Below are 25,731 nucleotides of genomic sequence, written 5' to 3'. Positions count from 1 at the left end.
TGAGTCCCACATCCTAAGGTTCTCTGCATGGAGCCTGCTTCTCCCTCTGCCTGTGTCTCAGCCTCTCTCTGTGTGTCTCTCATGAATAAATAAATAAAATATTTTAAAACATAAAATAAAAGTGTTCTCTGTTAAACAGTTCCTTGAGGGGAGAGTGCTACTAAAGAATGTATGTCTGCATACACAATCCCTTCTTCACAATAAAACTAAAGACTATGCTAATGTATGCGACAAAATCATTTGGTGGGTGACAAACCCTGACTTAAACTGGTCTGGAGCAGTTTGTAATGCTTTAAAAACAAAGTCCCACTTAGGGTGAATATTCAAACATTTTCCTATGGAAATATAGTGTTACTTATTATAGGGTAAATGCACTGTTACTTTTCTAAAAATCCAGAATTTCAGAATTCTTTTATTTGGCCCAAGAGCTTCATATGGATTGTGGAGTCATGTTTTTCACAGTGTTTAGTAAAATCTTGAATGTTTGTGTACTCAGTAAATTTGTTTTGATTCTGTGAAGCACTAATCATTTTTAATTACTTTATAGGTAAGCTTACATATAAAGCAAGACCATGTAAAAAAGATGAGTTTGCTTGCAGCAATAAAAAATGTATCCCCATGGACCTCCAGTGTGATCAACTTGATGACTGTGGAGATGGTTCAGATGAACAAGGCTGCAGAATAAGTAAGTTTATTTTCAAACAGTATACTTTTTGGGCGGCAAGCCCTTGCCAACACAACCTTGCAATGCCACTTAAATTATATCAAAAAGTATGAGGTAGGAAAGTTCAATTTCACAATAAGTACCCTTATTAGGGCCGAACCTGAGATCTCAAATTCCAATTACAGACTTTGATGTCACCAAAGAAATCTGTATCCCTTAATATTTTATTTTATAAAATATAAATTTAATATTTTTGATTCTTATAATGATATTTAGTTTAAAAGAAGGTAAGGTGTTAATAATGTATTCAGTGTTTTAAGATTTTAATCCATTGCTGAGTTATTCTTGAAGACATCATTTGTTTTATTCATTTGGAGCGTGGTGATATTTGAGTTATTAGACCTTGGTTATTTTTGTGTTTAATGTTTGATATCTAATTTTTCAAATTAAGAAACATAACCAAACTTATAACTTTAGATTCGGATTGCTTGTAAAAGTCATAAAATACTTTCTACTATGGAGTCTTTTATTTTTTCTCATTTATGCATCTGAATTGTTCCTCACTGGGTGATGAAGCATTACCCGCTACAATATGGCCACGTATTATCTCAACTGAGGTATATATAATTCCACTGATGTACTTTAATTAATTATAAAATATTCAAAAGTCAGTGGAGATTAATAATGGCTAAAATTCTGATAAAGTTTTCATATTTCAAAATAACTTGATATATGTCAGTAAATAGAGCTAATCCAACAATATTTTTATAATAATGTCCCTCTCACTTATTTGAATGCTATAATGTTTTCTGGAATAAGAGATAAAGCTATGAAATTGCAACTACTATGCTAGAAATGACAAATAACACAAGTCTGTCCTAACTTGTGTAACAGCCCATGACCACTGGAGCATGTTGCTCCTCATACATATTTCCAGGCTGAAAAAGTTTAAGAACTGATGATTTAGCCTACTTGTTTGAATAACATGATAGTACCCTTGATTGAATTCCTGAATACTAAATTTAGGTTAGCAATTAATGGCCACATGTCTAGGTAGCTTGTAGGAAATCTTTTGGTTCTTAGAGAAGGGTGTAGTCCTCATTTGTACCTTAGTAATGACAACCTATCATTAAAAACGTTGACTCTTCCTTTTACAAAATAGTGTACTTCAGTAACAGCTGTAAATATCAGCTATTGGCAGTTTGGTCTGAACTATAGTCAATGTAAATGAGCTTATGTTTTATCTGCTTCTACACCTTTATAAGAAATGAGGGCTTTAGAGAGAAGATCATAATCTTATAAATTCAAAAAGTTATCTATGGAATAATAAATATAATTTCAAATTTTAAAAAAAGTAAACTCCCACTTCAAGAATTAGAATTATATTAGTTTTGATGGCATTTTTAAATCCCAGCTCCTGCTGAATATACCTGTGAAGATAATGTGAATCCATGTGGAGATGACGCATATTGTAATCAAATAAAAACATCTGTTTTTTGTCGCTGTAAGCCTGGATTTCAGAGAAACATGAAAAACAGACAGTGTGAAGGTATAGTACATTTCCTCAACAGCTTGCTCTTAAATCTTTAGGTTATAAAAGACTCACAATGCTGTTAAACTGTGAGATGACATGGGATTGATTTTCATCAGATTGGTGTGTATCTATGGGATACCGTTTTACCTACAAGAGTGAAAGTCTCTCGGGTCAAGAGCCTATTTGTTTGTACTGCTAAGCTAACCATCTCTGAGGCTACAAAGCTTTTTCTATAGCAAATTCAGATCTGCAGGAATTTCTATTGTACTGTTACAACTTTGTTTTGAAATGCAAATAACAAAATTGCTGGTTCAGGAACTATTGGAGAATTGGAGGCACTTCATGAAAGACCATGTTTATGATGACCCATTTCTCGTGAGTTGTGGCATTTGCAGTACTGCAATAGGTAATTCACTTTTAGAGAACTGTGGGCTTTTGTCCTAACCCATTTCCTAAACAGTGCTTTATATTATCAAAGTCCCTTCTAAAATTCAAAGACAGGATCTAGATAAATCTCTGTCAACTTACTTGAGACCATTTAAAAATCGAGCAAGGTAGGATAGGATTTCACAGTAAATTATATGTAAATATACTATACATTGGGGCTTTAATAGAGAGCCATGAAATACAGACCTATATGTATTTACTGCCAGTTTCTCCATTAAAATTGATATTATTGTGATTAGAGTTGTCTAAGTTTGGCTTATCTAAGGAAATTCAAGTTGTAAAACGCTTTCTACTAGCTTCCTTCTCTACTGTCCATTTTATTCTTGGGTAAAGAAACATGATTTTGCATTGCATCAATCAAAATGAGATTATTGAATTGAATTGGTTATATTCGCCCAAAAGAGAATGAAGTGTGGACATGTCATATTTATGTACATTTTGAATTATATACCAGTTTGGAATATTCGTTACATTTTATTTTTCCATTAACATGGAACACTGAAAAATAACAGCCTAGGTTTTTATTTTTTTTTAAGATTTATTTATTTATTTATTTTAGAGAGAGAGAGTGGGGGAGGAGCAGAGGGAGAGGGTTAGAGACAACCTCAAGCAGCCTCCCTGCTGGCATGGAACCCAATCTCAGGACCCAGAGATCATGACTTGAGCCAAAAGCAAGAGTCAGGTGCTCAACTGACTGAGCCACCCTGGCACCCCTAGGTCTTCACTATTGTAATTTAAAAAGCAAATTATTGGGATGCCTAGGGTGGCTCAGTTGATCAAGCGTCCACCTTATGCTCAGGTCATGATCCCAGCATACTGGTATCAAGCCCCACATCAGGCTCTCTGCTCAGGAGAGAGCCCGCTTGCTTCTTCCTCTCCCTCTGCTTCTCCTCCTGCTTGTGTGTACTCAATCTCTCTCTCTCTCTTTCTCTCTCTTTCTGTCAAATAAATAAAATCTTGAAATAAATAAAATTAAAAGCAAATTATTCTTTTAAGTTTTTATTTATTTATTCATGAGACAGAGAGAGAGAGACATAAGCAGAGGGAGAAGCAGGCTCTCTGCAGGGAGCCCAACATGGGACTCCATCCCAGGACCCTGGGATCATGACCTGAGCCAAAGGCAGACACTCAATCACTGAGCCACCCAGGTGCCCAAGAGCAAATTATTTTTCAAGGCTAGATTATTTCTTTTTTTCCCCAGACACTTTCTCTTGATTGTATATAAACACACACATGCACACATCCACAACTTCTTCAAATTTTAATTTCAAACATTAATTTTCTAACATTTGTCTGTGAATAATGGACTCTATTTCCTGCACATACTTATGAAAATTAAAACTTCCATTCTCAAACATTTCTGTGTTTTTAATTATATTCTATGGCAAATACAAGCTGCAACTTCATTCTTCATTTTAAGTTGCTAGAAATCCGGTATTTTTATTGTGCAAATTAATAACTTTTGTACTTCAATAAAATTTGTATCCTTACTGAAGGAAGTTTTGATAGTAAGGAAAAGCAATTTGATTTGGTATGGAGGAAGGGAAAGACATTACTTTGATTCATAATTCAAGGAATTCAAATGTGTTTTTGCTTTTCCTATATATAGCTCAAAAAGAAAATAAGAAATCACTATTTGATGTTAGAACCAAAGCACTTTAATTAGAATATATAAAGAGAAGACAGATTACCAAAAATACCATCAGAGAAGTAGAAATGTATTAATAATTGCTGTGTGCCAGGCACTGTTTTAGGTACTGGACATGTGTGAGATTTTTCCATCCTCTATGAAAGCTCATGGTACCAACATTAGTGTGCATATATGTGTATGTGTGTTTAATTTCTCTGTACAACATGGCATATATATTATATATGAAATATAGTATATACAGTGTTGTAAGAGAGAAATACCCAGATAGCAAACAGTGGAGAAACTATGGTAGGGATGTATGTTGGTGGAGAACAAGCAAGGTTTCGCTTTAGGTGGATCTTGAGAGATGAGTAAGAATTCTCTATGTGAAGGTGAGCAAGGATATTATATGATGTGTACAAAGGTGTGAAGGTAAGTAATTAGAAAGAGTCTTAAAAGGAAACCTCAAGAAGTGTGTGTTTGAGTGACGAAAATACTAGGGAAGTGCTATTTCAATAGCAATGAAAGTGCTATTTCAATGTGTTAAGTGGATTAAAAAGCAATGTACAAGCAATTGATGAATTATTATAGTGAAACTATTGTAAAAACTTGCTAAGGCCAGAAAATGTGACAGAGCAAATCACAGACTTGAGAGTTTTAAAAGACAGTAAAAGAAATAGAAATAAGAAGTAGAAGGAAGAAAAATAAATTTGTCTTTTTTTACATGTCTGAAAAATGGAAGTGCTAATTGAGGGTATGATGATGCTATTTTGAGCTTTTCTCTTCTAGATCTTAATGAATGTTTGGTGTTTGGCACATGTTCCCACCAATGTATAAACATGGAAGGGTCATATAAATGTGTGTGTGACCAGAATTTTCAGGAAAGGAATAACACCTGCATAGCAAAAGGTAAGATCATAACAATTATTTCAAATGCTAATATAACTGTTATAAATATCTTATGGGAAAACAATGTTTCATATTATATTTTAGCAATAGCTCCATGTTTGAAAATAGAAATAAGTCTCTTTTCAATATTGGCTAATTTTCCCAGTTTGTTTGTTAACCTTCTTAATTAATCTAATCTAGGATGGTTTATAGACATGACTGTCAAATACATTGTAACTGTTAAAATCATTTTTGTGTTTAAAAAATTGGTCAGAAGGAGGGAAAAGTTTTTACAAGTCAATGTGATAGACTGTAAAGCATCTTTGTTTATGGACTGCCCTCAGTGTATTTGAGAAATATTATTATATACCAATGGATAAAAATAACAGGTTAAAGGCTAGCATTGTAAGGAGAATGGAATTTTGAGTAAGAATATAAAAAGTTTTAAGTAAAATCATGCTTTAATTCAGACCTCCTTTACTTAGGAATAAAATTTGTTAAACTTCAAAAAAAAAACCCAGGTATTTGGGGCTTTTTTGGGAATGAATTTTCATGCTCTGGTTTTTACTAAGAATATCATAACAAAGATTGTTAGTTATAGGGCAGGATTGGACAATTGTAATAAAACAGTTATTACAGGTGGAAAACAACATGATATAGTAGATTAAGGATGGGCTGTAGAGGTAAATATACTTGAATTTGAATCCTAGCATTGCCCTTCTGTAATCTTTGGCCCTGGGGAAGTTATTAAACTCTCTGAGCCTCAATTCCTCATCTATAAAATGGAAATATGTATCCCTGCTTTCCATAAGAGGGGATAAATTGTGAAATCTTTTCCATAATGCCTGTCATAGGGTAAACATAACCGAGTGAGAACTATTAAAACAATAGTGCTGAACTATACTTCATTGTTTTTTTTTAATTTGCAGATGGTGTGTATGCAATTCAATATTTACAGTTCCATCAATATTTTAATTAATAAATTGAGAATTCAGTCTAGGGTTTTACTTGTCTCAATTTGCAAATAACATTAGAATTCTATTGTAGGTATGAAAACTTCAGGCTACAGGCATCAACTAGAAATATTCTAAATGATATTGACATTACGATAATTTAATGTAGTAAATAGTAATATCTTCTTATGATAAAAATAGAATATTTGAGATACATGAATATTAAAAAAGGAAGACTTTCCTCCTCTTAATTTTCATTGCTTAACCTAATACAATGATGATAAACTGAATGCATAAACTGGATACTCAGGAATGTTAGAGGATTAATGAGTACACAATATAGCATCTGAATATTGAGGATCAAAGCATTAGAACATAATGCACTGCAATTTATCAAAAGAAATCCCTCTTTATGAAAAGAATATCTACTACAAATACCTAATTTCTAGCCATAAGGTAAGCTTTGCCCTGGGAAAACCTACATCAATAAGTCTTAGAAATGTTTAAGAACATGTATATTAGAAATAAATCATTGAAGACTAAAACATGATATAAAGTTGTTTGATTTTTATAGAGCAAGAAACTGTGTTAAGTATAATAATTCAAGATAATTTAAAAATACAATCATTGCTTTTACATTAGTTGAAATTTACTTTATTTTTGTATTTTATTATAATAATCTCCAGGCTCTGAAGATCAAGTTCTCTACATTGCTAATGACACTGATATCCTGGGTTTTATATATCCATTCAACTACAGTGGCGATCATCAACAAATTTCTCATATTGAACATAATTCAAGGATAACAGGGATGGATGTATATTATCAAAGAGATATGATAATTTGGAGTACTCAGTTTAATCCAGGCGGAATTTTCTACAAAAGGATCCACGGCAGAGAAAAAAGGCAAGCAAACAGTGGCTTAATTGTAAGTAAATAACATTGACTATTTGAAGTCAACCTTTCCATCTCTCTGTTTTTTTTTTTAATCTATCCATCACAATATATGATTATAGGAGGTAATGAATATAGTCAATGATTTCTCCCAATATTCTCCATATAAAGAAATAAAACATTTCCCTTCTCAATTAATCTCACAGCAACATATAATTTAATTGCATGAAATTATTTGTTTGAATACATTTGCTTTAACTATGTAAAAATGGTAATGAATAATACTCAATATTTCTAGTACATTTCATATTTTGTATTATTTAACCTTATATTATGAAGGTGAGTTTTTTTTTTCATTGTGATATGAGATTGAGAATCAATCTCAATTGTTTTTATGTTAGAAAATAAAATGTCAAAATATGCAGGGTATACCTTTTCATTTTAACAATATCAGAAATATACCTCTCTTCTAGGGCAAGAGATCAAATCAATTGTGCAACCATTTCTTCTGACTCCTGATAACTGTATTTCAGGGAACATCCAAAAACAGAGCAATATTGTTTGCTGGTATATGATGGACATGTTGATTATCATGGTTATTCTTTTTGAGAAAAGTAAACTAGAACATTTGTTTAGATTTGTGGTTATAGACTATCCTTTTTTGTTTTAGAGTATGTCATTTTATTGTGTATTTTATATTTTGAAGTAACCTGGGAGAAAAATGACAGATAAATACTTATTTTTATGGGGCCTGGCCCCTTCCCATACAACCAAAAAGTCAAGTGCTATTACAGTAGGATATAATTGAAGCTTTGCATTTGAAAAGAATCAGGGGTGCCTATCTGGAAGTCCTTAACTATCTTTGCCATGGTATCTACCATAAAGACTCAAACTGCATGAATACCATTTGATAGAAATCTGGAATACATTTTTATCAGGTAGATGGCAATAATCTGGTTTTAATGAAGTTATATTGCCTTGCTAATCCAGGTTAGATTAAATTAACTGTGAGTAAAAATCCATATATATCAGAATTGTTTCTTCAACAAATCCTCCACCAAACACAGTATTATACAATACCTTTAAGTTGTATTAAGAACAATTCCAGAAGAGAGCCAAAAACTTTAGTAGATCACTCTGCCTTCTTTCACTTACTTATTTTTATCAGAACAAAAATCTGGTTTTAGTCTTGGCTAACTCTAGCTTTCTTTATCTGTAAAACACAAGTCTGCTTTGCAAAAACATTGCTCCTATGTACCATTTCACATGTTATCAATGAAGTGATGAGTATGTACTGTAGAGTTACATTGCCTGGGTTTTAATCCTTGATCCTGTTTCTTACTAGCCTCTAAACTGCTCTACCCTATTTCATGAAGTTTTAGTGAGGAATATATACTGTATGTATATGTGTTAGTGTTGATAGTTCTTGGCATATAATAAGTACTATATAGTATCTATACAGTAGTACCTTGCTATATTAACAGGATGCTGCCGCTGCTGCTGCTGAGAACAGTGATGACAATGATGGTGTTGATAATGTTGATTGACAAGGTGTTCTTCTCTAGGATGTATATTATCATATGAAAAATTATTTGCAACTTACCTTTGTCTGAATTTTATTTTCTAAAAATACATCTTTAATTTGATATAATTTTTTCAGTGAAAATTATTTGATAATTAGTTTTGTCCTTGGGGAGATTAAAAATTAATATATAGTCAGTATCTTCTAGGGAACAGAATTTATACAGATCTCTAAATTTTTATTTTTACACATAGAAATGTATAAATGTATATGTTTTCTTTGTATATTATATATTTATTTATCTGTATATATTTTCTATATTTTAAAGATGTTTTTATTTGTTTATTTGAAAGACTGAGGGAGAGAGAAAGAGAGAGAGAGAGCATGAGCAGGGGGAAGGGCAGAGGGAGAGGGAGAAGCAGACTTTCCACTGAGCAGAGAGACTGATACCTGTGCCAGGCTCAATTCCAGGACCCTGGGATCATGACCGGAGCCCAAGGCAGAACCTTAACCGACTGAGCCACCCAGATGCCCCTTTATTTATATATACATATATACATATAATATATATATTATATTTTATAACTGTGGCATAGATTCTTTTGTAAATGATGGCAAAGCTATTGATTAGCTTTTCCCTAAAATGACATGAAAGTTCATCTTGTTTTTTAATGGTACTGATTACATGCGTTATTTCATCTAGACTTTGTTTTTCTCTCTCTCTCTTCAGATTTACTCACAACAAATAGTATTCACTAGGAAAAGAGTGTGTAACATTAGGGTACAGTTTATAGGATTCCATCATAACTATTTAAATATCATGATTATAAGTTAAGACTATGTCCTAAACCATTCAGTATTCTATAGACATTCCAATCAGTGCACTGCATCAAAACAAAGCTTAAACAAAGCTATACAGATGAAAGGAATTATTTAATTTTTCCTTCATAAATCATTTTGTAATCCTGATTCCTCAATATTATAAATACGTAATCAATCCATTCTTATATTCTTAATGAATAATGTGCATTCTTTAATGTTCAAATGACTCATCTATGGCCATAAAGCTGTAATGTGACCAAATTTAGACTTTAACTTGAGAAAATTGTTACATCCCTGAGTCTCAACTTACTTATAAGAAAAACAACTACCATATTGAAGTAGAAAATTTCCAATGTCCCTTCCAGATAGTAAATATACATAATTTCCAAAAGATGTGTGACATCATTTATGTTTATCTAGTTGTTCACTTGGATGATTTGTGTTTGTTACTCTGGAATCCAGTTTATGTATAAAAATTGGATTTTTTACCCCCCTGAATACTCTGCAATGTATTGTATCTGCATTTTTTACTAGTCACCAGTTAGTTGTCTAGTAGTTTAATAAGCATGCAATCTATTTCATCTTCTAAGTTTTGATACAAACAATAAATGATACTGACCAGAGAATTCTCCACCCTTTGGAAAACGAAACTCAAGATTTTCCCCTGAGCTGAAAATGGAACATTGGTTTCTATCTCTGAATCAGGAGATGAAAGAAAAATACAAAAATCAAACTGTGGATACTTTTAGTCAAAACCCCATTATCAGTGGACCAAATGGAAGACGTTAGCCATATAATAACAAGATGTCTTGAACCCATATTCACAGAAACTAAAAATATTGGAATATTTCCCCCAATAAAATATAGGAAATATGTTATATCAGAAATCAGAAGAATATTACTTAATTAAATGTTAACTGAAGTCCATTCCAAAGGGAGGTGATTTTCAATATGATCTTTTTCTGGAAGTCATAAGGGGAATACTCTTCTGTAATCTGTGAAAATGGCTTGAATACTAATTATGATTATAAATTTAAATTTCAAATGCAGTCTAAGTTATTTATAGATAGAAATGCTTATGATTTCCTAGCCCCTTGGGCTATACAAAATGGATGGATTTTTTTTCCTTTAAGAAAATTAAATAATTTAAAACTTAAAAGGCTGACATGATTCAATCTATATGTAAAGCATAATGAGATTTCTGAATTTAAATTTTAGTAGTCAGAACAGAATATGATAGCATTATGCAACAATTGTACATACTTTCTGGCAATTTATCATTTCTAGTATAAAATGCTGTACAGCAAAGTACATGATGACGAGCACTATGAAGTAGGTCAATGCTTGAAAAAATGCAAATGATTTTAAAAATCCAGATAAGATTTTTACCATTAAAGAGCTAAATATTCCTGAGCAAAACAAATGGTTTATCTGATCTACCTGATTTTGAGAAGTGAATAGGAGATACCATTTTTGGCATATTCTCTATTATATAAATAAGATGTTCAGAATGATCCTGCTTACTGTTTTATTCATTAATAATCATATATTTTTCTCAATAAGTTGATTAGGCAATTATTTTTCCCTGAAGCTTTTAAGAATATATCCAACTAAGTTTTATTTAATAGGCTTCCATCTTTAATTGGAGTTCTAGCTATAAACCTCAAACCTCAATATATGGATTTGTGTGTATATCACACACATACAAACATCACACATACACACAAGTGCATAGGTTTGCATATGTGCCCATAAAAAGTTTATGTGTGTACATAAGTTTTAGCAAAAACTTCAGAGTCTTGTTTTAGGACATTGAAGTACTAGTAGAAATTGATAGCTTCTTTTTCCATTTCTAAATTTATTTTCTTTATTATTATAAATTTATGGTAATCATTATAACTCTACCTTGAAATGATCTATACTTGCTTGCCAAGAATACTTTTCAAACCATCAGTTTATTCAAACCAGTTAACAATTAAAATTATTTATTATGATTTCTTTGGAGGAAATCTAAAATTATCAAATCATTGAACTATTGTCATTTTGTGACTTGATTATTATTGATTGCATAAGACAGGCATTCAACAATGTATGTTGATTGGAGTTAATGGTTCTATAACAGTTGTGATCAATATTCAAATTTTACTGCATAAATCTTACAAGACTATATAAAACATATGATTCCACAATTAATAACTCTGAGGATATTATTGAACATATTTTATAGCATTTTAAGGTGAACTAGTCAAGTTTTATTTACTCATACCCAAAGTTTTATTTAAGGAGTTCTGTTTATTAGGTTTAGTGTTGGGTTCCTGGGATACAAAATGACAATGTAGTCTTGTTCTCATGAAGCTTATATTCTGGGGAACAAAAACAGAGTCAAGTAAATTCATAAAAAAATAAATACCAAAAATGCAATATAATTTTCAAAATATAATCATATACTATCATAATTGTAATTTTGATATTATATAATTTTAATTATATAATAATATAAGTATATAAGTATATTATAATTATATAATTTTAAAATTATATTGAAGGAAATACATAACAGACCAAGAAAAAAAAGTCAGATGTTGTAAGTCTTCTTTGAATAGGATGATCAATAAAGGCCCATTTGAAGAGATTTGAGTGTAGACCACCTAAGAGATGAGGAGGAAGTAATGTCATTTTATTTATGTCTAAGACAACTATTTTATTTTGAACCACCATTATCTTTCTTCTGACCTAGTGCAGTAGCCTCCTAACTAGTCTTTTTGCTTTCCTTCTTACTCACCACACTGTCGCCAGAATGCACCTTCTAAGACATAGATTAGATCACATCACATCTCTGATCAAAGATATCTAGTGGTTCCCCATTGCAAAGACAAATTTCTCATAATGTCTTACACGGGTTTAAAAGATCTGGTCTCCCATACCTCTTTGACTTCATCTCCTATTAATTTTTCCCTTACTCTTCTCTAAGGATGCTTTGGTATTGGTAAACCCATCAGTACCTACTAATGTAAGGCCTTTCTTGAAATGTTCTCTTGGCCTAAGTGTTCTTCAGCCAGATAGCCTACATGGCTCAATTCCTAAACTCATTCAAGACTTTGCTCAAATGCCATCTTCTGAATATACAATGTATTGATAATTGCAATCTATTGTCCCACTCCCATCCTGGACCATCAACACATTACTCATTATTTTTTTTTCACTTTCATAGTGCTTATCTTCGTTAAACTACTATATAATTTACTTAACTATTATGTTTACTATCTATACTGTACCTTACCTTGCTGTAAGTAAATTCCCATGGCAAGTATTTTTGCTGTTTTGGCCATTATTATATGTAATCCTAACATCTAGAACAGAATTTGTCATAAAGTAGGTACATAATAGTTTTTAAAAGTTACAAGCAATATATTAATTGAAAATTTTTGGTATATATGGCAAGAGTATATTGATCTTGAAAGTTATACTTTAAAATAATTTAAAAATTAAAGAAAAAGACAGTTATACTCTACAAGTTATTCTTTTCATCATTGGTATTCAACTTATCACAAGGTCAAATATTTTTGTCTCCAGATATATCCCATTTTTATCCACTTTTGTCTCACAAAACTTATTTTACGATTACACATTTTACTTTTGAAGCCCATTAAGTAAGCCTCCTCTGATTGTCCTGTATCCACTTCAGGTCCCCATTCCTAAGCCATTCTCCACACTATAGCCAAAATAATTTTAAAACATTAATATAATCATCATACCCCACCACTTAAATCCTTCCGATAGCTGCCCATTGAAAACTCAGTGGTTTATAAGCTTCTCCATGATATTCCAGCTCATCTTATGCCACACCCCCTTCCCATTTCCTTACACATCGATCAACATACACATATCTACCCATAAACACACATTTTTTTTTCCTAGCCATAAATACATCACATTTACTTTCCAGGAATGCAACTTCATTTCAGAATCTTCAAGCATGCTCTTTACTTTGCCTCTCCTAATTATCCTGGTGAACAGAAGCTTCTTTATTAAGAAGACATAACTTTCATTATTATACATATATATATAACATACACAAGTATAGTATTCTAAAAAAAAAAAAAAAAAAGAAAAAAAAAAAGATAACTTCACAGAATACCGAGTCTATAGTCCAAAGACAAATGTGGTCCTTTTTTGAAATTGTCTGAGAATCACATATTTTATTTATTTTCTTTCCCCCCTGCCAGGTTGACATGGTGTTAATGTAGATAGAAGTTTAAAACTACTCAGATTGAAATCTGTTCTTCAGAATAAACTGTAGATAGAAGCTAGGGATCTCCTTCCTGAAGTGTTTTTGGAACTCTTACACATTCTAGCTCCAAAGATAACTTTTTCTTGGTTCTTTTTGGATTTCCCCATTGTTGTATGAACTTCTCGATTGAAATAACATATATCTGTATATCTTATAATATTATTAAGCCATATAATTTAATAATATTCAGAATTTGCATAGTCGTTTTTTCTATCCCTGGCTTATGAAGATTTACTCTGATTCATATATTGTGGGCTGAAGGTATAAATAGCTTTTATTGTGATATACACCACACACACACACACACACACTTGAGAGTGGCTTTAAATCTTTGTTTTAACAACATTACATTACAGGTAATTAACTTTAGTAAAATGAACCAAATTTTCTTTTCGGAGATGAAAAAATAACACATAGATAAAATATGTGACTACTTCAGTCTATCCTGTGTTATTAGCAATATTTGCTTAAGGTATATTGCTAACTATAGGAATTTCTTTAAAAAGGAGGACAGTATTTCCATGTTTCAAATGCTTGAAGTTTCATTTTGTAGGTTTTCATCTTTCTTTGATTGAAATCAAATGTCTCCAGTGACTTATATCTTTGGTTTCCTGAAGCTGGAATTGTGACAGATACCTTACAATCCACAGCTATAAAGAATTAGTAGTTTAAAGTAGTAACCTCTAATTTTGTTACAATCAAGCTGCCAATTTTTCTCTAAGAGTTAAGTGTTTCATTTATTGGACTAATATATCTCCACAAGGAAGAATGCCTCAGGCCTTAAAACTTTGCTGTGTATTTAGAGAGCTTATTAGGAAAGAAATCATCTGTCTGGAGAAAGCAGTCAAAACGTGTCTTCCACTTTGTGCAACAATACGAGCAACGCCTTTTGTTGTCAGGGTAACTACATGCCTCTGCAGTCTCTTCCACATGACATATTTCATTGGTGCCTCTAGCTCATAGGCCTATCTGTCTAGTGAGCTAGCCAAAGGGGCAACGAGAGTTTTCTGTTTACTTCTTCTTTTGAATCTGATATGTTTGTTTTATTTTGTTTATTGCCTCTTTGGAAGCAAATGGCTTAGCTTTTCCATTACTGTTGTCCTGCGTCAGTCTCCATTCCATACCAAGAACCTCAGTTTACTTTAATTGTATTTGCCTACTTTTTGTATTCACCTATTTATTTTTAACCTCTCCACAAATTATTTTTTATTATATCAAGATCCAACAGGAATTTCTACCTTCCACTCCCCAGCCAATATCCATTTATGGCTAATACTACTCACAATCCTGGTCAAGCTGTGGGTCCTCTGGAACTCATCATAAAGGGGGATTTCCTAATTTGGCCATAGTTTCCTTGAAAATAGGACCATCCTGTTGGCTTTCTTGTTGTTATTGTTCTTTTTCTGTTCAGTTCTGCTTTCTTCAATATTGAAAATCATTGAGCATTCAGTGTGTTGTGAATCAGTGAAGATGAACATCTGGTAACATCTTTACCCTGATGCTCTTATTTTCTGAGAATCGTCTTGTCACTGGTGATTTATGACCATACATTGGATTTATTGGGTGTGATGTCCTTTACCCCATATTCTAACTACTTTAGTTGATTGTGGAATGACATTACGGATTTTTTGATCAGGGAACCAGAAAATAAATGTACAGATTTAAATGACTCCATCAGTATCTCCTGTGCTTAATATTGAAAGTAACATTTTCCCTCTTTCCCTAAACCATATTCTTTACCCTACTGGTGTGACATAAATATTATTTATCTTTCTAGAATTTACCATTAGTAGAATCTTCACAAGCCTGCTTACCTGCCAAAATATCACTTAGTCAAATTCTGAATGTTTTATGAAAATGAAGAATTGGGGCTTCTATTGTCTATGTCCAGGGGTAAAGTATAGAATTGAAAGATAACCAGGCTATTTTTTAATGAATAAAAAAATGAAAATCCTAAATTCAAAAAAGTAGAACTTTGCAATAAATTTGTCCTATTTTAGCAATGATACTATTAGGATAGAAAATCATATGTATACATTTACATCTGATAAAGGGAAACTAGGTATTTTTCTATGCTCATGAGAGATAACCAATATCATATTTTTTTACATGCTGAAGGTTTGCTTTATTTGCGTTCAAAAATGATAAATATACTCCAACAGGTTCCAAATAGCTTATAATGGTTATTTTTTCCATTGTCTGTCATATTTATAAATTTATGACTTACACTGACATGTTCATGTCATTTGTTCATATATTTACTTTTAAATGCTGCCAAACCAGAAAAAAAAAATACAGTTAATTTAAATGATACTGGAACATTTGAAAAATAAGCTTGTGGTTTGGCTAGGACAAATATTTATATTCTATCCACCTGTGACTAGTATTTATACAGTATTTATAAAGCATATTGTATTGCAGAGTGCTTTTCATTAAACATCACTGAGCTATCACTGGGTAGATGGATAGTATTTATTGCTAGAATTGAGAAATAGGTAACTATAAATTTCATAATTTCAGTTTTTAAATAAATATGTGTAAAGGCTATAATAAAGGTTGCTAGAAATTTCTATGGGTTCTATGTTTAGTTCAGGCTGTATTTTCCTTCCTTAAGATCCCAGTAATCACACAGCAGACAGTGGCTTGCAATTCCTCCTTTTTGGCATCTCATGTAAACTTTTTTCAAGTTTACTCACTCCTTCAATACAATTTGTTCACTAGTAATAAACACAAGAAACCATCATGTGTTAAAAACCCTTATTTCCACTGGTTGCCAGGTCCTACTGATGCTTTTTCACATTGACCACATGTCTAGTTATAATCACCTTCAAATAATTGTTTCCATTCTTGATATGATACCCAGAGGAAATCCCTTCTCACTTTTGGTTATGCACAATAAACCTGACCATGTCAAATTAATTATAACACTAGTTCCTACTCGAAGTGATCTATTTAATTGAAGGACATAGAACATACGCTTTTTTCTTGATGCCTATTTGCAAAGAACTCCCTTACTGTTTTGTCTCACAATAATTCAATAATACAATATAAAGCAAAAAATTCAAGCTAGTAAATTAGTATAAATGACAGATATTTTCACTTTCCTTAAAACATGTTTAAGTACACATCTTTCTAAATGTGTCTATCTGTACTATTCTATTTTAATTTTTTTCCATTGTTGGGTAGTTTTGCTTTTTTAATTTTTTTATTATCTTTTTTTTTCACGTTTCTTTAGTATCTCATTTAAATACAATTTGCCAACATACTGTATAACACCCAGTGCTCATCTCATTTTTTAAATCAAATTACATATGGTGAGGATGCAGAACAACTGGAACTTCCTTAAATTGCTAAAATGAGTGTATATTGGTACAAACTCTGAAAAAATGCTAGCAGTATCTATCCAAGCTAAGCATATTGTACCTTAAGACTCAACAATTCTATTCCTTATTAAATATTCAACAGAAATGTGTATTTGTATCCACTAAAAGACATGTACAATAGTATTCATGACTTTGAATGTAGTGACCTAAAACTGTAAATAATCCAAATGGACATCATCAGTGAAAAGGTGAACAAATTGTGCTACATTCATAAAACGAAATACTACCCATCAATAAAAAAAGTACTAATAATTGACATGCACAACAATATGAATGGATTTCATAGATTCGATGTTGAGTAAAAGAAGTCAGGAATAGAACAGTATTATTTATAACACATATCTACATGGATTTGTTTAAGCAATTCTATTTTGTTAGACATCAGAATTATGGTTAGTCATAGAGGAACACTGAGTGAAGTCACAGGTGAACCTTCTACAATTCTAGAAATATTCTAGCAGGGTGGTGATTATACCAGAGCAGTTAGAGGTTAAACCCCAATGAGCTGTGCACCTAATATTTATGAAATTATAATATCTATAAAAATTAAGAATAAAATGGAGTATTTTTGGTAGTTAAAAAAACCTGTGTAACAATTAATATTTGACCGTGTTGATATTATTCCCATACATTATCAATGTATACAGATTTCCTCTCTACCACTTTGCTTTTGAAAATACTGCGGTTTGTTGCTTTGTTTTCTTTTAGTGTCCTGAATTCAAAAGGCCCAGGGACATTGCAGTTGACTGGGTTGCTGGAAATATTTATTGGACTGATCATTCCAGAATGCACTGGTTCAGTTACTATACCACTCACTGGACTAGTCTGAGATACTCTATCAACGTGGGACAGCTGAATGGCCCCAACTGCACCAGACTCTTGACAAACATGGCTGGAGAACCCTATGCTATTGCTGTAAATCCTAAAAGAGGGTAGGTTAATGAGTTGGCTATTTATATTTCTTGATATGCGTAACCATTTTTAGAGATTTTCCCACCTGCGCTCTGTAGTTTTCTTTTGTAGTAAGTGTTCAACATATAATAGATTCACAAGACTTCTAAAAATCCCTCTACTTATGTGCAAAAGCATGTCCTTTTCACACCAAATGGCAGCACAAAATATATGTTGTCCCAAAAGGCTGCTACATTATACATTCTATGTGTGTATTTGTATGTCTCTGGTGTGGACATTGCAGATGCCATGTTGCGATAAACGCATAACCAATATTGTTAACTTAAGATTGAATTCTCAAGGCATTAACCATAATGTTGAAAATATGAAGTGTAGAGTATTAGTATTTTAACTATTTTGATAATAAAGATGAAGGTGTATGTATAAACAAATTTAAACAATTTTAACACAAATCTTTCCTTTATTTGAATTGTTCCTTTTTTTACTTTTACTTTTTCATTTATAGGCAATGACCAAAAAGGAAATAGAGAAATGTTGAATAAAACTACTAATCACCTGCCCTTATTGGAACTTGCCAGTCTATAGATTTAGAGTTGGGTCCAGATATCTGCTTTTTTCAGGGTCTCCAGGGTGATTCTGATGCACACGGTCTGAAGAGAAACTGTGTTTGGGGGAGCAGAATTGGATTATAATAGCACTATCGGTAAGCTAACCAACTTGACCTGTCTCTTCAGGATGATGTACTGGACTGTTGTTGGGGACCATTCCCATATAGAAGAAGCAGCCATGGATGGTACTCTGAGAAGGATTTTAGTACAAAAGAATTTGCAAAGACCCACAGGTATGATGTATTTCTGACACAGTCTAAAATATGGAGCAATATGCTCAGCATATTTGTGTTAAATTCTTTCCAGGTTTGTTGGCAATATAATCATTTTTACAAGCAGATAAAATAATTTATAGTATGACTTTATGAAAGTCATTAACATTTCATGTTGTATTTTTCCACTTGAAAGTCAAGGCCTTATCATACTGCCGGTGATATTACAGGAATATTATTTGAAAATTGCCTAAGTTGTAAGGCCATTTGTAGGATTTCACATGCATGGAATTTTGACAGTTTATAATGTATTAGGATATTTTTATTGACATATATTAATGATGCTGCGATAGACGATAATATTCCTAGAGGATCAAAAATTAAATAGGCAAAGAGGTGGGAAAACAAATATTTTTGTAAAAGGCAGGCTTTGTGATTCCTTGGCCTTTCATTCACAGCTCTTTAATCAGGCTTTAATATCCCTCCCAGCTATGTCGTCTAAGCTAGCACTCCAAAATCTCTGTACTCCCAGGACTGCTCAGAAGCTTGCATGTTTTTTCTCCCACTGTGTTTCTCTCATTGCATTTACCTCCCAGGTCCCCACCTAGAATGTCCTTCTGACTGGTGTGCACCCAGCTGAATATGAGGCTAAAGCCTCATATTATTCCACATAATGCCCACCATAACTCCCTAGCACTGATAATTGTTTTTATTAACATTTCAGAATCTTACCCACCTTATAAGGTCTAATTTTAACACTTCTTCAATAAAACATTTTCAGAACTGCAGGAGCCTCAAGGATTTCATGCCGCACGCAGTGCCCCTGCCCACTATACCCCAAAGGAGAGAATACATTTCTAGAGCACGTATTATTTAATAATTGTGCTTTGTAGTATCTTATGTAGTTGAAATTTTATTTATATTTGGCATTTGTATTCTTATGAACTGTTAACATGCCCTAAGAGTTTTTCCTTCAACTACAGTGTTTTTACTCTGTATGGGAAGGAGCAGTCTTTGGGATTTAGCTCATTTACATGTCTCCATTCACTGATTTAACAAATACTAAGAGAACACTGCCTAGTATGAGAAATTGTTCCAGATGCTGAAGACAAGTTCTTACTCTTGTGGAGAGATTACCAACTCTCATGAAACATGCCTTCTTCCAGAGGGTAGAATATTTAATATACATCATATCAGATACTGATCAATGCTATACAGAAAAGAATGGGCACTGCAGAGTGGGAGGATAGGGGTAAAATTATGAAGATTATCAAAAAAGTCATCTCTAGAAAGGTGATATTTGAGAAAAGAATGTCATAGAGGTAGCAAGCTATGTGAATATGTGAGCAAAGAGCTTTCCAAACAGAGAGAACAAGTTATGAATTAGGAATGTGCTTGGTGTGTATAAAAAATAGCAAGAATGTTAGTATGCTTAGAAGCATATGAGCAACTCAGGAAAATGGTAGAAGTGAGGGTGGCCAGGTGTAGATAATCTAGGACCTGGAACACACTGTTAAGGACTGAATTTTATTCTAGCTTTGAGGGGAAATATGGAAGGCTACTACTGAAGAGGCAAGTGACATAATATGCTCAAGCACTGTTTTCACGTTTTAAAGAACTTTAAATTTATTTTTAATGTTCTATTTTTAACTAATTCTGGGCTTACAAAAAAGTTCCAAAATTAATTAAAAAAAAAAAAGGTCTGTGATGTTAACAACTTACATAATCACAGTATATGTTATGTAATTTTCATCTTAAAGAAGAGTTCTGGCAGCAGTTTATAGAATTGCTTGTCAGAGGGTTCTTAGGAAGGAACCTAAGACAGGAATTCTTATAAAAGTTACTTATGAGGGGCATGTTTTTCAAGAGAAAGCTGTAAAAGATGAAGAGAGAAAGGAAAAGATGCGAGAAAGATCATATCTCAAGTAAATTCTCATTTTGGCTTGAGCCCCAGGGCATGTGCTTTGAAGCATAAATCCCATGACAGGAAAGGGTTCCTGTTTTTTATGCTCTATCAGTCATTGGTTGACCTTTGGGCTCTAACTTCCCAATTGAGGCTGCTGCAATCAGTTGAGCACAATTCTCTGGGGAAGGGGGGCAAGTGTGATTCCTTAGTTCTGAACCAGCAGGTAGTAGATAGCTATTTGGTATCATCTCCAAGACTGGAAAATTATGTGAAAGGTGTCACTTGAACAAGTACTTGAAGGATAGGTAGACATTTGAAAGGTGGACAGTTAACCCATCATGCTGTAGATTTTATAAAGGTGTTCTTTGAAGTCAAATATACATGGATAACAATCCCAAGGGATTGTTTATTAACTATGGGATCTCAGAAAGGAACTTAGTATCTTCAAAGCTTGGTGTAATGCCACCAGGGTCAGCAGTCTACGATATTAGGAGTCATGATGCACCCAGAAGGGGACAGGATAGATAATGTAACATGAACTGAGAACAGAGAACTTTAAATACCAAGGTTTTTGACATGATATTTTAGTCAATAATGAACTACCATACAATTTTGACTCAAGGAGTGGTGTGAATAAGGTAGGTCTCCAGGCTTATTGCTTTGGTAGCATTGTGCTGATGAAATACATACAGAACTAAAAGACCAGCTCACAACCCATTGAATGGTCCTGACGAGAGCAGAGAATAGCATAATTAGAAGAGTAACAGGAGGGAAGGGGAGGATATATATGGGAGACAAAGCAGAGTTAGCGCAGTAGAATTTATCAAATACATATGAGAATACTGGAAGAGACAAGAAATGTGTCAAAGAGGGATAAATAATCGATAATTAAAACCATTTATATAATTATCTTATTCTGTTCATTCATCCATCCCTCCTTTCATTAAAAAATATTGGATGCTCACTATATGACATACATTACTGGTCATCAGAAATATGGATAGCTGCATTCACAGAGCTTAACTTCTAATATGCATGACCATAAAAAGAAAACTGAAAAAAATGTGTGTGCATGTGTGTGTGTTCACATGCAAGGCTCATGTGTGTAAATGGTTCTGATAGAGAGGAGTGAGTGTAGCATGCAGGATATGTCACAATGGGACAGAAGCCCCTGAGGTAGGAAAGCCAAAGAATGTAGTAAACAAATTGGAAAATAGCATGAGACAAGGCTTAGAGGGGTGGGTAGGGGTCAGGCCGAGCAGGATTCGGAGACCGTAACAAGTACAATTGCCTCATGTTAAGTAGATAACAGGATCTCATCAGATATCCATGGATACATGTCAAGAGAGGAGTTGGTATGAGGCTCTCTTCGCCATGTGATTGGACCTGTTTGAGTTTTCTCAACAACTCAGCTTTGAAAACTGCATCACTTACAGGAAGACTCTTGGAAGCCATGTATTCACTCATTCAGCTAATATTTTTTGTGCACTACTCTGTGTCGGGGATAATTTTAGGCCTTGGGAATACAGGAGTGAACACAGAGATCTCTTCTGGTGGTTATGTAGTAAAAATATAATATTTTAAAAAGTAAATAATGAAGTAAGTTATGAAGTGTTTCATGCTATGGAAAGGAGAGTGAAAACAGAACAGTAAGAAGGGTCAGAAATGGGGGCACCTGGGTGGCTCAGCCAGTTATATGGCTTGAGCTCAGGTCATGGTCCCGGGGTCCTGGGATGGAGCCCCGTGTGGAGCCCTGCATGGAGCCCAGAGGCAGGCTACCCGCTCAGCAGGGAGTCTGCTTCTCCCTCTCCTTCTGCCCCCCTCCACCCCTCCCACCCTGCTCGTGCTCCTACACTCTTGTGCTCTCTCTCTCTCTCTCTCAAATAAAATCATTTTTTAAAAGGGTATCAAAAATGGTGAAGAGGAGTTTGCAAAGTGACATGATTAGGTCTTTAGAGTGGAACCTCAAAAAGGTGACACTTGAGCAGACTGTGGTGCTGTCGGTCACAGGCAAATGTTGCAGCTGAGTCAGTCAGATGAAGGTATTTCACAGATAATTGAAAACTGTAGTTCTAGAGCCTAAAGCTGGGGTTTAAGTTTAAGGTTTGGGGAATTAGTAAAGAAAGCTGATATTTAAAGCTGTTGGAATTGTGAAGATGGACAAGGGAGGAGAAAAGATAGGGGCTTCTTAGGGTAGAATTTTGTGGGATGCTTATATTTAGAAGAGTCACACTCAGAACTGAAGACTACAAAGGTGTTGGAGCAATTGGAACAAAGCAACAGAATTCAGTGTCACATTAGCTGAAGGAAGAGTTTCAAAAGAAAGACGTGCACTTTCCTGGGTATATTATTATAGGACTTACAGAAAAAATATAAAGTAGCAGAAAGAGCATAAGCCTCTCATTTATATAGGCTTGAGTTAAAGCTGAGCAGCCTGTATAGACTTTTGAGCATCAAATTTCTTATCTGTAAAATATATATGATAATATTTACCTTAAAGAGAATTTGTAACAATCAGATGCTAAAACCAATATAAATTGATTAATATAATTCCTTTAATACCTAACAGGCTAAGATAAATGTCAAAAAAACAATGTGCTATGTATTATGCTAAAGCCTCATATTATTCCACATAATGCCCACCATAACTCCCTAGCACTGATAATTATTTTTATTAACATTTCACAATATGATTTAGTATATTTTGTTAGTTTGATTCATTTTCTCCTTGTATATCAATTACAATTCTGTAATATTTTTAAAAATCCACAAGTCATATATAAAAATCTATTATTTTAATACCTCCCTGCTTAATAGGTGACTTTCTTAATATTGGAAATGCTGGTTTTGTATTCCTAAGCAGGATTTTATTCCATCAGGCATAAACATCTCCCAATGTTATCCTTACAGTGATTCATAACTCCTGAGTATTGTCACGCTAAATGTTATTGCTATAAAAATGAGTCAAGAACAAATCTTATGAGAACTTTTGTAAATAATAGATAGTTTAGATTTTATAAATAGCATATTACTAGAAGGTGATGAAGAATTGGCAAAAAGTTAGTCATTTTTCTGCATCTATATGTATACATAAACATATGTAGAGAGGCATGTGTACTAATGTTCATGTATCCTAGGGATATCCTTCTATGGAATTAAGTTCATTACTTCTGTCTTCCGAGAAATATCATAAGACTTGTTTGTACCTATTTTTTTCTCTTTTCTTGGTATATGTTTATAAATATTTGCCCTGACTCCAAGGTTATTATATTGAAATCAGTAACTGTAATAACACCTTTGTTTCCTTCCATGTGTAATATGTTATTCTTTATATTTTTCATTCATTGGAAATGCTACCTTTCATTTATGAATTCATGAATGAACACATGCACAGAGATGCAGTACATTTGATTATACTCTGTATTTTAATTGAGTAAAGATCATATCCACAAGAATGAACAGCAATAGGAATAGATGTGAACTTATCTCTGTCTCTTTAGGTAACCCCTTTGTATTTCAGGGTTAAAGTTGTACTATCCGACTGAATAGTTAGCCCACCACTTAGCTTGCCCTGTGTTTGCTCCCTACCAGGACTACCCTTACATACTTTCCAAAATAATGATGAGAAAAGCTCAATTCTCTGGGCTTTCATAGCACTTATTATCTCCATAGTTGATACTTCATCATCTATTGCTTTAATGATATAGTAGAACATGAACTCTTTATATTCTATGTACCCAATAAGACCATGAACAACTTAAATCAAAACCATTACTGGTATTCTTATGTACACTGAAGAATATTATAGTGCCTATAATTAGTTGTGTGCCTAAGAATAATTATGTATTGAATGAATGAAGAGATGAATGCTTACAATTTTTAACACTCTAACCCATGGTATGGTTTTATAGCCCCTTTTGACAAATGGCACACTTGTTTATTTTATTAGACACTATATTAAAAACAAAAAGCATAATTTATCTTCTGATTCAATCGGTTGTGTGGTGGTTGAGTAGCATGCTCCATGAGATTAGGAACATGATCTATTTTGTTCTTTACCACGTACCTAGTGCCTGACAGTGTATAGTACAAGATAAGTGTCTTATGAATGTATATTGGATTAATGAATGATGTGTCAGGTAAGGACACTTTCCAGTTCTTCCTCCAGTAAGAGAACATATAAGATTACAAGTTTGATTTAAATAGCCTATTATTTTATACCTAGAAGCTTATTTATGTTGCCTTTAGCTTATTTATGTTGCCAAATCCTGGCAATTTTTGAGAGATTAAAGTACACCTTGTCCCCACACCAGTTATAATTATTGATTGCAGATTCTTTTTCCTCAGACAACAAAAGGTCTCTAATGAAATAAAATGGATAAAAACCAAAGGATCATAGTGGAAGGGAGGGGAAAATAAAATAAGATGAAATCAGAGAAGGAAACAAACCATGAGACTCGTAACTATAGGAAACAAACTGAGGGTTACTGGAGAGGAGTGTGGGGGGATGGAGTAACTGGGTGATGACCAGTAAGGAGTGCACTTAAAGTAATGGGCACTGGGTTTTATATGTAGCTGATGAATCACTGAACTTTATCTCTGAAACTAATAATACACTATATGTTAATTGATTGAATTTAAATAAAATAAAATAAAACAAAACTTAGGACTACTTTGGAACTCCTAGATACATTTATTTCACTAACACACAAATAAGGGTATGTGTATGTGTGTGTATATAACTTTAGTTGGGAATCCAAGACTTTAAGTAGGCAACCTATCCCAAAAAATACTTCTAAGAATTTTTTTAAAAATAAATTTGACATAGAGGCAAATATTTTCAGTTTTTGGACTCTCTTTATCACCTTTTAAATCAAGAATATGGTAGTGCACACTTGCTGGTTAATATGACCTTACAAATCTTCGCTTTCCTTTAACCCCGAATATATATAATCTTTTTCTCTATTTCTGAAAATACAGTGATTATAATTTATTACTCTCTCCAAGTCTTCTTTCTTAAATATCACATTGGTATTCTGGTCATTTCTCATAACATTTTTCTTTA

General features: G+C 33.1%; 1 protein-coding gene across 1 annotated transcript in view; it reads left to right on the top strand.

Annotated features, from left to right (window-relative positions):
• LOC112912588 (low-density lipoprotein receptor-related protein 1B-like) overlaps window positions 1-25,731 on the top strand; it is a 332,717-nt gene that overhangs the window by 217,828 nt on the left and 89,158 nt on the right. The window contains exons 34-39 of the mRNA XM_072745200.1: window positions 548-685; window positions 2,079-2,213; window positions 5,065-5,184; window positions 6,803-7,044; window positions 17,737-17,960; window positions 18,675-18,781. Coding sequence (XP_072601301.1) covers window positions 548-685; window positions 2,079-2,213; window positions 5,065-5,184; window positions 6,803-7,044; window positions 17,737-17,960; window positions 18,675-18,781 — 966 coding nt within the window. The remainder of the gene's footprint in view (window positions 1-547; window positions 686-2,078; window positions 2,214-5,064; window positions 5,185-6,802; window positions 7,045-17,736; window positions 17,961-18,674; window positions 18,782-25,731) is intronic.

This window comes from Vulpes vulpes, unplaced genomic scaffold (assembly GCF_048418805.1).
Source record: "Vulpes vulpes isolate BD-2025 unplaced genomic scaffold, VulVul3 Bu000000631, whole genome shotgun sequence".
Classification (NCBI taxonomy): domain Eukaryota; kingdom Metazoa; phylum Chordata; class Mammalia; order Carnivora; family Canidae; genus Vulpes; species Vulpes vulpes.
This window is presented reverse-complemented; position numbering and strand designations above follow the sequence as displayed.